The sequence below is a fragment of the Microtus oregoni genome, unplaced genomic scaffold (assembly GCF_018167655.1).
Source record: "Microtus oregoni isolate MIOR12 unplaced genomic scaffold, Mior012 000015F_ref0000493, whole genome shotgun sequence".
Taxonomy (NCBI): domain Eukaryota; kingdom Metazoa; phylum Chordata; class Mammalia; order Rodentia; family Cricetidae; genus Microtus; species Microtus oregoni.
This window is the reverse complement of record NW_024543074.1, coordinates 20,968,289-20,982,232: the sequence shown is the minus strand read 5'-3', so window position 1 is coordinate 20,982,232 and position 13,944 is coordinate 20,968,289. Positions and strand designations below refer to the sequence as shown.

Here is a 13,944-nt window from a genome sequence, read left to right as displayed (position 1 = left end):
AAAATTCGATCCTTACACACCCCTGTGTAGTTGCCATTACAGAGACTGAGTTCCTGAGAACCACCTGAAATGGCCCCCAAAGCAGACTTGGCACGGGGCTGACAGGATGAGCTGGCTCTGGAACTCACTGGAGAAATGAATCAACTAACGCGTATGTCTGGGCCTTTAAGGACTAGGGTAAGTAGAGTGATTTTACTGGAGGTGTATTTCTTTGTGAATATTTCATTCCTATCGTTCACTTTCCCTGTCATTTCCTCCTGTCATACCCGCCCCTCGTTTTCCCAGCTTCGCTCTCCCCAGAACATGTAAGAGCGTGTTCTCCAGGGTGGAACTGGCCCTCTCTGGAGGTCCCCTGCCCCCCTGGCTTTTGGATACCATCTAAGCACATCAAGCTTGCATGCATCCCTGTTCACACCCCTCACCCTTCCACCCACCCAGGGGTAGTTACAAGCCCCATTCTCTTCCAAAGCAATTAGTGCAAGGAGGCCAGCCGCCTCGGTGCTAATGCTGTTTCATTAAGTGGGAGCAATCCTAATGATAATAAAATGGCACATTTAACATTCAAACATTGAACGGGGTTTCTAAGCGAGTGTGTCTCTGGCTTTCTTTCCGGTATAACAGTTCCGTCTTCATAAGGACCTGACAATACACCTTAATGAGAGAGTGGGGAGCCGAGCATCTTTACAGATTCAGGGAGAAGATGAGGATGAGACAAAGGAGCAGGCGAGAAGGACACAGGGCATCGACGGATCGGAGCCTCCGTGGATTCCTGGGGGTAACGGGCTCTGTGGCACTAATAGATCGTTAGAGCCCATAAGAAGCGGCGTTACATGGAAAATAAAGGCTTCCTCAGACATTGTGCAATGCAGTTTATTTTTTCAGCAACGTTTTCTTTCTGGCAAATATTCATTTATTAGAGCATGCTCAAGTTCATCCAACGTCCCAGCAAAGAGAAATTTAAGGAGCCCCTTAGTGTACTGAGCCCATCTCAAGCCCCTCCTAAGCTCCTTGCTGGTCTGTGATGGTGAATCTCTGGCTGATTTTCTGAGGATGGGAAAGGAGGATGACTGTGAAAAGAGGGTCAATCATTTGGTGTTTACAGGAGAGTCCACAGAAGCAGACGGAAGGGAAACATGGCAAGGCCACTTCCTTCTCCCAGAAGCCATCCCCATGAGGGCTGTCCCCCGCAGGAGAGAGTCAGCTGGGGTCAAAGGTGGGCTTTGCTCAATGTAGAGAAGCGGCTTATCCGAAACGGTGCCAGGTCATAAGATGGTGGTAATTTCATGCTTAGCTCATAGAGGATCTTGCCCACAACGGGGGCCAACTTGAATCCGTGCCCTGAGAGAAGAATGTATCTCGTACCTTCAACTACAGACTATGGCTCGAGAGAAGGTCCCCCCACACCCAGACAGCGCCACCTCTCCTCTTAGTCTCATCCCAAAGCTAGAAATTGTCTCCTGCCACAAGTACCCCGTTTTTGGACTGCCCGCCCTCCTTATACACCCAGTGTCCAGACTTCAGTTAAGCATGCATGATCCCCTTTTGTCTGGTACTTCAGTAGGTCTGTTTGCAGCCTCCCCACTTCCCCATCCTCAAGCTCACCAGAGAATCCAGCACCGATGACAATGTTGCCATACTTCGGGTGACAATCAAGAATGAAGTGCTTATCAGGCGTGTTCTAGAAAGAAAGTCATACCTGTGTCCTCTGAGGACAGGAGGGGTAGGAGCTACAGACTCTGGCAGGAACTGGCCTGGGACTCTTTCAAGGTAGAACTGGATGGGGCTGAGGTCTGCCCTGCTTGTCCCATCCCCCCCAGACATGCTGGTTCTTACTGAACAGCTGTCCCTCTCCTACTGTGCCATGGACACAGGAGGTAGTCATCTTCGTGAACTAACTTTAGCCAAGATGCCTCGGGCCCGATAGCATCTGTCTCTTCTCTTTGTCCCCAAGGCCTGCTCAACTGGGAACATCTTGCCAAGAACTGCTTTAGCGCTCTTCTGGGAAATACAGGGAGGGACTGCCAGGCGAGAGCCTCGCCGCCTAATAAAAAGGAATATGAATGATCTCTAACAGGTCCCTCGCTTATCGAGGTGAACCAATCCACAGGAATAGGCTGGCTAGTTTGAGGTCACATACTGGGTCAGAGGTCAGATGGAGTAGGGTCTGTCTGCCCCCTCTCCTCCGCTACTCTGCACCTCGGAACAGCCTGCTTACCGTGTACATACAGCGCTCCATGATGTCCGGCTCGGGCTGGAGGCCTGGCATGTGCTCCCTGACAAAGTGGCATAGAATCTGAACGTCTTGGATGTCTGAGGAGGTTGTGGGGCAGTCCCGCTCCTCTGGGTCCACACTGTCACCATGGTGATAGCCGATCTACAACCCCATTAGAATAGCATGGTCTGCAAAGCTGACCTTCTAAACATAGCAGCCAGTGAGGGATGTGTTTGGACGCAGGGTGACTCCACCCATCACCCCGGTCCCCAGACCTGGCAGGTGCTATGTGTTAGTACCTGGAGTTGCCTAGTACTCATCCCCAGCCCCATCTTTTATTTATAAGGACAAGGCAGGCACCCTAGACCTCAGGGTGGGGATAGGACGTATGATATTATGCTGTGAATGACCATTAGTGAAGCAGGTCCTAAAGAGGTATGTTAGAATATGAATTAAATATGAATGCCCAGAACTGCATGGACACCCAGTAGCACAGTGGCCTTCTTAGCCTTTTTGCTTACCTTCATCAGCCCTGGGTACTCTGATGCTGGAAGTCCATAGATGTAGTGGGGAGCCTGGCCCAGACTCAGAATACATGGGAAAGCCTGTGATACACTGTAGCTCCCAGGGACCTTCTCTCGCCAGTAATACACATTGATCCTAAGGGTCTTGGTATAGGAGATGAAGAGGGAAACCATGAAGCTCTACCGACGACAACAGCAGACTCTGGTAGGGTCCTGTGGCCCTTTCCCATCCAACCTGCTTGACCTAATTCTGGTGTCATGGACTTATGATCTATACGCTGTTGTACAGAGGTCTCTAAATCCATCTTGTCCCTATTCTTACTTTTCTTCCGCAGCAGCACCCCGGCCCTCCTTAACCATCTTTTCAGGAGTGTTTACTCTAAGTCTGGCCATCTCCTGGAGGCTCTAGACACGCCAGATAAATCAGTTGACAGTAACCTTTTGAGGTAGCTGTTATTTCCCATGCTGGTAAACCTGACGCTTAAAGAACTCAGCAAACTTGCCCAGTGATGACTGCTGGGAAGTAGAAGGTCCAAGGCTAAGTCAAGTCTGGCTGGCCCCAAGGTTTCTTTTCTTAGCTATGACTCTCAGGCCTCAGTTTGCCCTACCTGGAGAGGCAACTCAATTCCCAGGGGACGGAGAACTCGGTTGGTCCAGGGACCAGCAGTGATGACCAAGGTGTTGGCTTGATAGCTCCTCAAGGCGGTTTTCACTGTGACAGGTAGACCAGGTGTTATCTCTACCACCTTCTCTCCATCACACACCGTGCCTCCAAGCTGGCGAATTACATGCTGAAAGGGCAGGCCCGCGAAAGACGAATTAATTAGTTGTGTATGTGATTCACCCTGGGAGACCAAGAGTCCCCTACTTAGGGTAGACAAGATTTCAGAATCTTAGGATGGATGGTGGTGGTGCACGTCTTTAATCCCAGCGCTAGGGAGGCAGAAGCAGGCAGATCTCTGTGAGTTCGAGGTCAGCCTGGTCTACAGAGTGAGTTCCAACAGGCAGGGTGGTTATACAGAGAAACCCTGATGAGAGGGGGAGAGAGAGAGAGAGAGCCCTGCCTTAGGACCAAAGCGAACAAGGCAAAACCTTCATATTGACTTCACCAGGGGCTGCCTGTGGGGGCCAGGATGCCCAGAGAAGGGACCTGTATTGCCCCTGGGACTGCACAGCCTTACCTGGAGGGCTCTGAGGGCCTTGTCTGCATAGAGAACACCTCCAGTCTTGTCCAAGAGTCCCACTTCTCCCCCGGTGAACCGAATGTTTGGGAAACGTTGCTTTAAATCCGCTGATGAAAGACACTCATGCTCGATCCCCTGCCTGGACAGAGTGGCCTGGATTGTTTTCAATTCTGGATTCTCCTTCATTCCCAGCAACAAGAGCTCAGTCTGCCTGTTTCGAAAAGAAAAGGTCAGCTGGGTGAAGGGATTTGTCATGGTCCTGGTCACCTATCCTCATTCCTCAGTAAGGTACCCGTGTCTACATCATCACAGCTTGGCTGACATTCGGAGCACAGGAGAAGCATCTAGACTCTGCAGCTGTTTCCAGAACGTTCCCAAGTCCTCCCTGACACTCACTGTTAGTTCTCTTGTCCCTCTCTCCTGCTCTTGACAGCAGAGGTCCTAAGTTCCCATGATCTTTACAACCCCTCGGAAATGCCAAATGAACTAGCGGGTGTCCACTCAAATGCAGCTTCTTGCCCTTCCTCCTGTTTCCTCTTTGCGGAGCCCTCTGTGCTATCCATTGCCCTTTCCTTTCCCATTTTTTTCTTCCCTTCCCCCTTTCTTTATTTTTCAAAGATTTATCTTATTATGAATTTTTAAAATTTTGTAGGTATGCATGCACGTGAGTATAAGGGCCCACAGATGTTAGAGGTGTCTGAGCCCCCCAGGAGCTGGGGTTCCAGGCAACTGCGAAATTTACTGACATGGTGCTGGGACAGAACTCAGGTCCTCTGGAACCCAACCATCTCTCTAGCTCCCTCTCCCACCCCACCCTCACCCTGGTCTGTGTTCTTAGCATGTACTGCTTTGTCCTTCTGCATTTGTGGGCTTCATTGTTCCTTCTCTGTCTGTGGTTTAAGGAGGTCTGGTTCTGCTTCTAATCCGGGTGTCACCTTGATGTGACCTTGACCAGTGACTCACTACGCCAAGTCCCAAACTCTTCCTTTGAAATCCAGGACATTGAATGGAAGCGGTACTGGCTGTTTTGTGGCTGCGTGATGGCTGGGGTTGCCCTCAACATTCAAGGGTTGCCAAGCCTGCAGCGCCCCAGAAGATCACCCCAGACCTGCGGCTCTTTCGCCAACAGCAATCTCAGAGACTCTCTGGTTTTGAATCTCTCGACAGGCTTCTCCTGCCCTTCTCACTCTGTGAAGGAGACAGCCAGTTCCCTTTGATGCTTCCTGACTCTCTGCCACAAGAAACCAGAAGTCCTTTTGGTGGGGGAGCTATCTAAACAATGGAAAGGTGCCTCTGCCCCTCGGGACTGCTCCAATGTTCCCTCTCGGCTTCAGCAACCCCACAGCACAGCGGCAGCCAGCCACATCCCCCAGGTACTGCCTATAAAGCTCGTAATAGCCTATAATGGAGTCTCATGGATATTACATGCTTCCAAATCCCACATTATCTGGTTGTGGGGATTAAAGCGGAGACTGGGAGGGGGTAGGGATGCAGTGGGCCTGGGGGCCGGTGTCAGTACACAGAGCCGCGCAGCGCGCCCAATCCATTCGCCATGGCCCCCGCCTACCCAGCATTCGTGGTGAGATAGCGACGCCGACTCTGTTTCTTCAAAACTCAGCTTAGGCAGGATGAGACAGAATCCCCAGCCAGGAGCCAGTCTCTTTTCCGTAGCCTCCCAAACGAACTTCAGATTAATTCTTAGGTTATGAAAACTTGCCTAGTCAACATATTGGTCAACAAGATAATTAAGAAGCCACCCCAAAGGCTGGGAGTGAGGATGGGGGTGTGGCTTAGTGGGGAGTATTTGCCTAGCATTCACAAGTCCCTGGGTCCCATCCCAGCATCTCCAAAAAATAAAAGTACCCGGTGTCTTGTAGTTAGGTTATGATGCTGGCGATGGAACTCAGGGATTCCTGCACACTAGGGAAATATCTCACCAAGCCACACCCCCTGTCTCAGATGTGTGTTTTGGTTTGTTTAAGAAAGGGACTTACTGTGTATCCTAGTTTAGTCTCAGCCTCGAGTTCTTTCTGCCATGTCTCCCACATGTTGAACTTCAAGCAAGTACCAGTAGGCCTAGCCAGGTGTTCTCGAACCTTTTTATCTAACAGACTCCAGGCGAGTAGACTTGTGGGAAAGATGCCGCTTGCAGCTCACCTATGCAGATATAATGTCTGCTCTCTGGTCCAGAAACCCCACAGAGTGACTCTTTAACCCTGCCTGCAATATGGCAGCCTTGGTCTTTCCTGTACTCTTCCCTTCTGCCATCTTGCCTTTCTTCCTACCTTTCTTTTTTCCTTGAACCAGAACTCCATTTACAGAGACATGTTGTATGGGGAAAAGGAACTTGTGCCAAGACAACGGGCATATCTGTCGACTTATGAAATGCTGAGTGATGTTCTAATTCCCAAGTCGTCCTCTGGTGGATGAAGCCAGAGCTCCCCAACCCCGGGAGTAATCAGTGAGCTGATTCTGCGGTGGATGTAATTGTGCCGATTGTAATCATTTTGCTCCAGCTCTCTGCCCCTGTGGCATTTATTTCTTAGCCCAGATATTGATCTAACAGTGGGAAATTTTCCATCTGAATCTGTGATGCTAGACCCTCCCCAAGTCTGAAGATGTGTTTGGGAAATTCTCATTTTCCGTGGATCACAGCTGAGCTATTTGGCCTGAGGGAAACCGTGCACTGTTGGAGAAATGCCTTGGATTGGAGAGAGATTTTTGACCATTATGAGCAAATCAGAAATAAATGTAAAACACTGCCTGGAAATGCTAAGGCCTGTCATTATGGGAGACAGGTGAGAGGCTCCTATGGGAAATACTCAGCGCATTGGAAATCAGTCAATCAAAACCAGGATCGGAGACCGGGCCTTTCCCCAAGTATGAAGACAGATGACTCCACAGGCAGATTGAAAATCATTTAAGTGCTGATTTCCTTAATGGCTTTTCCTAGATCCCAATAAATAGTCTACCCATTCTGCATCAATTTCTTACACCTGTGCTTGGGAACCCCCTCCCCCCCTCTCTTTCTCTCTCTCTTTTTCTCAGACACAAGCTACAAAGTTGGAGAAGAAAAATGAAAGGGACAAAGGCCTTCACATAAACGGGGTTGGGACTAAGAAATGAATAGTTAAGGCTAGTCTAGAAAGAAGGGTCTAAAATCCTAGGGTTACCAGGGAACCCTAGCAAGTTTGCAGCCCATCTCCCAGAATGCCCATCACCTGACTCCGGAGCCCTTGGTATGAACGATACCTTCCATATCCCCCACTTTGCCCCAACACCGAGAAGAGGCCATTGAAGAGCCCTCTGGAGGGCCAAGTTGATACCTCTGTGGCCCACATACGATGGGGAGCTAGTGATCAATGAATGGCCAATAAAATAGGGCAAGGGAGCAGGGCGGTGGTGGCGCATGCCTTTAATCCCAGCACTTGGGAGGCAGAGGCAGGCGGATCCCTGGGAGTTTGAGGCCAGCCTGGTCTACAAGAGCTAGTTCCGGGACAGGCACCAAAGCTACAGAGAAACCCTGTCTCGAAAAACAAAAAACAAAAAACAAAAAAAAAAAATAGGGCAAGGGGTCAGGAGGGAGGAGAGAGCAGGGAGGCGCTGGGAGGGGCAGCCAGCTCTCCCTGAATCTTCCATTTCCCATCATGGGCTTTGGCTGCCTTTCTCTTTGCTCTAGTTCAAAGTGCCAGGTGAACCAGCTCTCATCATCACCTTGGGGAAGGGACTTGGTAATGGCTGCTGTCTTTGTTGGTTTGGGAACAGCTCACTGTATTTCATCTTCTGCTCAGTGGGCCGAAGTGGAATTGGTTAACAAAGATTGCTCCAGGGAGGGGATGTGGCTGACAAGCCAGACACTTCGCAGGCACAGGAAGCAGCAGCTGCGGAGGGGGCCACCAGGTTCTGCCAGCAGCTGTACTGCCTACGGCTGTGATCTTGTCTGAGATTGTCAGTGAAGCCGGGGCAGCCAGGGTCAGGAGCTGGAGAGTGGGACTCAAAGGGAGAAGGTGGAGCAGGAAAGAGATGAGCCTCAGAGCCGGGCTTCTCCGTTGATACCAGCGTCCTGGCTGCACACATCACAAAAGACTCAGGCCTTGTGATCCGACACATGTCATTGTCTGTTCCCAGAGCATATGCAAATATCCCGAGCCCTCCCGTGTTTCGTATGCACTGTCACAGGAAGCAGAACAGAAGAAGAATTGGGCAACCTCCTCCACTACGAGCTCGGAAAGGTTTTTGTGGTTTTTTAAATCATCATCAGATGACATTAAATATACTCATTTCTATCATTTATCTTATGGTATTATGCCAGTGTGTCTAGAAGGAGCTAGAGAAGCAAGACCGACAAAGATGATGGAATCATTTAGAAAATCAAAATTAAGAGCAAAGCTAAGGCAATTTGGATGGCATTCAGCCCAAAGGTGGAGAACTATATTCGGATACCATTCAGAGAGTGGGAAGAATCTGTACTGCATCCTACTCAGTAAAAGGGGAAAAAATCTATTACACGTGAATACATTAGGGTAGCCATAAGAAAGGATCTGCTAATGATGGAATAATAGCAACAACAATAATAATACTTAGCACTCTGTCGTGCTTTGAAGGTTTTTAAAAGCACATTCACATTACTCTTCATTATTCTTAATTGGAGCTGAGAGACATCTGAATGCTGTCTACATACAGGCAACCGTGTTCCCTTTAAAGTGCACAGATGCAGGGGTGGTGGCGCACGTCTTTAATCCCAGCACTCGGGAGGCAGAGGCAGGTGGATCTCTGTGAGTTCAAGGCCAGCCTGGTCTACAAAACAAGGTCCAGGTCAGGCTCCATTCCCACGGAGAAACTCTGTCTCAAAAAACAAAAACCAAAAAAAAAAAAAAAAAAAAAGGTGCAGCCCAGATGCATTTTAGGCCTGGATGTGCTTGGAGACAGGCATGGGCAACATAACCAGTTTGAACTAAATCTAGCTTCATGTCTATTTAGTCCACAAGTTAAGATGATTTTTATTATTTTTTAAGTGGTTGATTTTTAAAAATGTAACGCAGAATTCCATTTCAAGGCACACAAATCACGAGCAGGCTGGTGTTCATGCCCAGAACCACTCCAGAGACTAAGGCAGGGAGGGAAAGCTCACATTTGAAGTCAGCCTGGGCTACTCAGTGAGTCTGGGGCCAGCTGCAAAATAGAGTTTTGTCTCAAAAAGGAGGGTATGTGGAGAGATGACTCAGTGGCTAAAGGCACTGGCTGCTCCTGCTGAAGACCCAGGTTCAGTTCCCAGCACCCACGTGATGACTAACAAGTATATCTGTCTTGGGGATAAAATGCCCTCTTCTGGCCTCCCTGGGCACCAGATACATGGATGGTGCATACACATATGTAGACAAAACACGCATAGATATAAAAACAGGGTGGGAGAGATGGCTCAGCTGTTAAGAGCACTTGTTGCTCCTGCAGAAGATCTGGGTTCAGTTCCCTGCACCCGCATGGTGGCTCCCACTATCTGAGCATCCATTTCTAAGAGTCAAATTCCCTCTTCTGGTGCCTCCAAGGGCAGCAGGCATGTATGAGTTGCACACATGTATATGCAGGCAAGACACTCAAACACATAAAATAAGAAAAATAAAATCTTTTAAAAATGTAAAAATAAACCCTTAAAAGCCACAAAGAAATAATATGAAATTCAGATTTCAGTATCTTGAAATAAAGTATTTTTTTTTAGATAAAGTTTTATTGGAACACATCCAGGTTCATTTATTTGCATCTTTGGCTGCTTTCACACTACAATGGCAGACTTGAATATTTGCAAGAGAGACCATATGGCCAGGGAAGCCTAACATACTTACTATGTGGCTTACAGAAGAAGTTTGCTGACCCCTGTTACAAACCAAGAGCACAGTAATTCAGTGATTTAGAGTAATATATTATGACAACTACATGGCCAATGGTGGCACACGCCTGCAGTCCTCAACACCCTATGCTTCAGTAGAACCCAAGGCTTTGAGGCCAGCCTGGGTAACAAAAAGAGATCTTGTTTTGGAAACAACAAAAGAAGAGGAGATGGAATAGGAGGAGAGAGAGAGAGAGAGAGAGAGAGAGAACCCTAACCTTCAGTAGCTGCCCTTTTCCCTTTTATAAAGTTGTGACATGAACTAAGAGAGCTGTATGTGTGGAGGGAATGGCCCTTCGTGAAATGCCTGGGACCAGAAGTGTTTCTTATCTCTTTAGACTTGGATACATGGATGCAGGGACTCCCAAACTCTGGTCCTCAAGTCTGTGCAGCTCTTTTAGCTACTGTACCATTCCTCTGGTCTCTGTCTCTGAGGGCAGGGATTAAGGGTTATACCACCGTGCCCAGTAGCATGGGGCTGCTGGGGATCAAACCCAGGGCTTTGGGCAAGCTAGGCAAGCACTCTACCAACTGAGCTATACCCCCAGTCTCTGCTGCATCTCTTTTGTTTCCTGTTTAGCCCACAGATCCAGGATGCAGCTGGCGAGAATAGGGGGAAAGACCTCCAGGGTCTCATTTCACCTTCACAGTTCCCTATGAGAGAGGCACAGACACAGACACAGACACACACACACACACACACACACACACCATCACCATCACCATCACCATCACCATCACCATCACCATCACCATGTAGCTGGTAGGAGTTGAGGCAGGAAGTCAGACTCAAATTGTGACTCCAGACATCTCATGACTGCCTCATCCTTCAACATTGGCTGGGCAGACTTGTGCCCTCCAAGGCCTCAGGCACATCTCCTACCTCAACACGGTCAGTAGTAGTCCCAGCCAACTGCCAGAGAAGGGTCCCTTTGCCAGGCCACTCCTCAGAAAGACATTCTCCTTTATTTGGGTGCTGGGTATATTCTCTGTCTCTGAATAAATCCTTAATTAGTTGCCCTGGCTGTATTTGCATAATGGATTTCACTTTGTTCTTAAGTTAATGGTGTTTTCGTAACAGAACAGTAACCTCTTGGTTCACAGCCATTAAAATAACTGCCACCCTGTAGGGTAGAGTCAGGGTTATGTAAAGGGAGTTCAGCTAAGAGTTCAGAGGAAAGAGTGGGTGCAGGAGTGGTTTCTGTTTCCTTCCTTAGGGGTGTCTGAAGGGTCAGTGAGCCCTCAAGTTTGGAGAGAACCACAGGCCAACAGGGCACTGCTACGGGGTCACATCCTGGCAAACTGTCTGGCCCGTGGAACACTCTCATTTTGTTCCCAGGAGATAATGTATCAATAAAATGCATTTGTGGGTTGTTATGGGGGTGAGGACTCAGTATAAAAAGATAGGATACTAGGGGGTAGGCGAGATGGTACGATGGTTAAGAGTACTTGCTGCTCTTGCAGAGGATCCAGGATCAATTCCTGGCACTCACACGGCAGCTCGCCGTGTTTGTAATTCCAGCCCCAAGGTCTGACACCCTCTATTGACTTCCTTGGGTACCAGGCACAAGGCACACATGTTGTTGCATCTACATATACGTAGACAAACATTCATACACATAAAGTATGCATAAATAATTTTTTAAAGTTAGGACATGAGTAATAATGCAGCCGGGCTGTGGTGGCACACACCTTTAGTCCCAGCACTCGGGTCTCTGTGAGTTCGAGGCCAGCCTGGTCTACAGAGCGAGTTCCAGGACAGGATATATATACTGCTTCTTCCATTTTGACTCCACCAGAAGGCTCCATGCAGAAGGCCTGCCCTGCTCTAGCTATCTGCCCACAGTGGTTCCTTGGGTTTTCAGAACACAATCTGTACCAGCCTTGGACACAGAGTCTGATGGAGGGCAGGCCTGGAACTCAGAGCTGGTAGGGGACCAGTAGGGCTGGTGGAGAGACAGTGGCAGTGAGCAGGAGGCTTTCTTAGGACTGGCACCTCCCCCTAGGCATGTGTCCTTCCAGGTGCACTTCTAAATCACACCTTCCAGCGTTAAATATCCAAGGCGTCTGGAGGGGTAGATCCCCGACATTCGAGGTCTTCCTCCCTTGCCCACCTGTGCAGTTGGGTTCCCGCCTCGCGCTCCAGCTGGGCCCACGTCTGGTAGCATTCATCCATCATCCTCACGTAGAAGTCCTCCGGGTAAGCCTTTCTGATTATGCGGCTCTGTCCGTGTGAGCTTCCACGGGAATGCGGAAGAAAGAACTAGAAGCAGGAGGTGAGAGACAAGAGAAGCTACTGCCCTTTGTTCAATCCTCCCTTTGCCCTTTGGGAGCCAACTCATCTTTCAAATGTTTCTCTTTTTCAGATCCTGGGGGTTGAACCTCTGGCCTTGCCCACACGAGGCGAGTGCTGTGCAGCTGAGCCCTAGCTCTCTTTTTACTTTTTATTTTGAGACACGGTCTTGTTATATGGCATAGGCAGGCTTTAAACTTGCAATCCTCCTGCATCAGCTTCCTGAGTACCTGGGATCTGAGTCCCCCATCACCGGGCCTAGCTATTTTCATATGTTTTTATACAATCCTTCCAGTGTCTCCTTGCAGCCCACTGACTGGCCCGGCAATCGGGCCAGCAGCGTCTCAGAAGCCCTGAGTGAGCTCTCCCTTTAAGAAGTGACTCTCACAGCCACTAACGCTAGCCCCTTTGTTAGCAATCTTCCACTGTGCTCCACCCCAGTTAGACTCCTAGGAGAGCAGAATTAGAAAGAACCTTCCAGATCATGCCTCTCTAGCCCCTTGATTTTATGGATCAGAAGAAAATGCCATCTCACGGAGTCTTCCCGTTACTCGGAATAACTAACTACCTTGGGATTGGTGCTCGGGATGCGGGTGTGTGTGAAGAAAATGGGGAGCTTCCTGAGGGATGTGATAGGAATCCCTTGGGCTCTGGGGAAACGGATAGAGAAATTGAAGGCAATTTCTAACCATTTCAGGAAGAGTAAGTGGTAACCAGCTTGGAGAGCTGCAGGCAGAATGGAAAGGGAGAAGCCACGGAAGTAGAAAATCCCAAGTGATGGACGATGTAGGCCCTGCCCCCGAGGGGGTCCTGCAGGTTCCCAGTGCCACCCTTATTTGCAGTAGTCATGTGACCACCTTTCCTTTGAGGAAAAGAAGACCCGAGTCTTAGTTCCTGTGCGTCTAGCAAAGAGGCAGTGGACTCAACAGAGGCTCCCGTTAGGTTCTGGAAGGAGAAGCAGGGAAAAAGCAGGAAGAAACCTTTCCTCCGAAGCTGGACCTGAACCAGCCTTTGCTTCTAGGCAAAATCATCTTTATTTAAGGTTACCCAGAGCAGAACTGATTCTTTTTCTGGATTGGATCAACAGTTTGAGCACAGAAAAGGACAGGGTAGCAAGAAAGAAGAGAGATGAGACACTTCTTGCTTGATCCAGGGCAGGAATTGAGAGGCAGTAAAAAGAATATACCAAGAAACTCCATATGGACGATGATGGGACTTTCAATTGTCAAGATTCATGCAAAGTAGCTAAACTAGGAAGTGCACAGAATCCGTGCGTTCAGCCTTTGACTTCACCCATAGCCTGCAAGTTCTGAAAAGCTCTCCCTAGGTGAGGAAAAAGGAAAAGACAGTCTTGTACAGCAGAAGGGACAGTGTACCTGCTCCAGCAGGAGGACCCTCTTCGAGTGTTTGGCCAGGTGGTATGCAGTGAAGCTGCCCTGGATGCCTGCCCCGATCACAATAGCATCCCAGAGATCTTTCTGAGCAGCCATGATGTCTGCTTAGTCCTTCAGCCACAAATGCATGAAGGAGAAAGCAAACAAAGACGGCCTCCTGGCTAGAGGAGAAGGAAGGCAAAGTTCAGTTTGGCCAGAGTTCCCACAATCCCCTGGTGACTGTGTCCTTGTCTTTCCTTCCCTTCCAAAAGCCTGGCACAGGGCTCAGCCTCTGCCTCCCCTGCGGAGCAGAGCTGGGTAGACTGATTTGTGAGGTTTAGCCCAGCTCAGCTGCCAGCCTCACCCTTGTATCCCTCTAACTTGCTATTCTTGGCTCAATTATTGTCATGCAAATGGGCTCCTTCCTATGCCACCTTCCTGTCTCATTATGATCTTTGTCTCAGGACTTCGGCC

The 13,944-nt window shown here is 49.1% G+C and overlaps 1 protein-coding gene across 2 annotated transcripts; it reads right to left on the bottom strand.

The window, feature by feature from the left end:
- Positions 1 to 854: 854 nt before the first annotated feature.
- Pipox (pipecolic acid and sarcosine oxidase) lies at positions 855 to 13,606 on the bottom strand. Of its 2 annotated transcripts, XM_041665168.1 has the most exons (8): positions 13,474 to 13,606; positions 11,919 to 12,067; positions 3,918 to 4,131; positions 3,345 to 3,527; positions 2,734 to 2,880; positions 2,216 to 2,374; positions 1,603 to 1,678; positions 855 to 1,338 (listed from the first exon to the last, which is right to left on the bottom strand). In XM_041665168.1, exons 1-8 carry the CDS (start codon positions 13,585 to 13,587, stop codon positions 1,208 to 1,210), a joined length of 1,173 nt encoding a protein of 390 aa, XP_041521102.1. In that variant the 5' UTR covers positions 13,588 to 13,606; the 3' UTR covers positions 855 to 1,207. The 2 variants fall into 2 exon arrangements, with proteins under 2 accessions (XP_041521102.1, XP_041521103.1); XM_041665169.1 differs by lacking the exon at positions 2,216 to 2,374.
- Between the last annotated feature and the right edge of the window lie 338 nt (positions 13,607 to 13,944).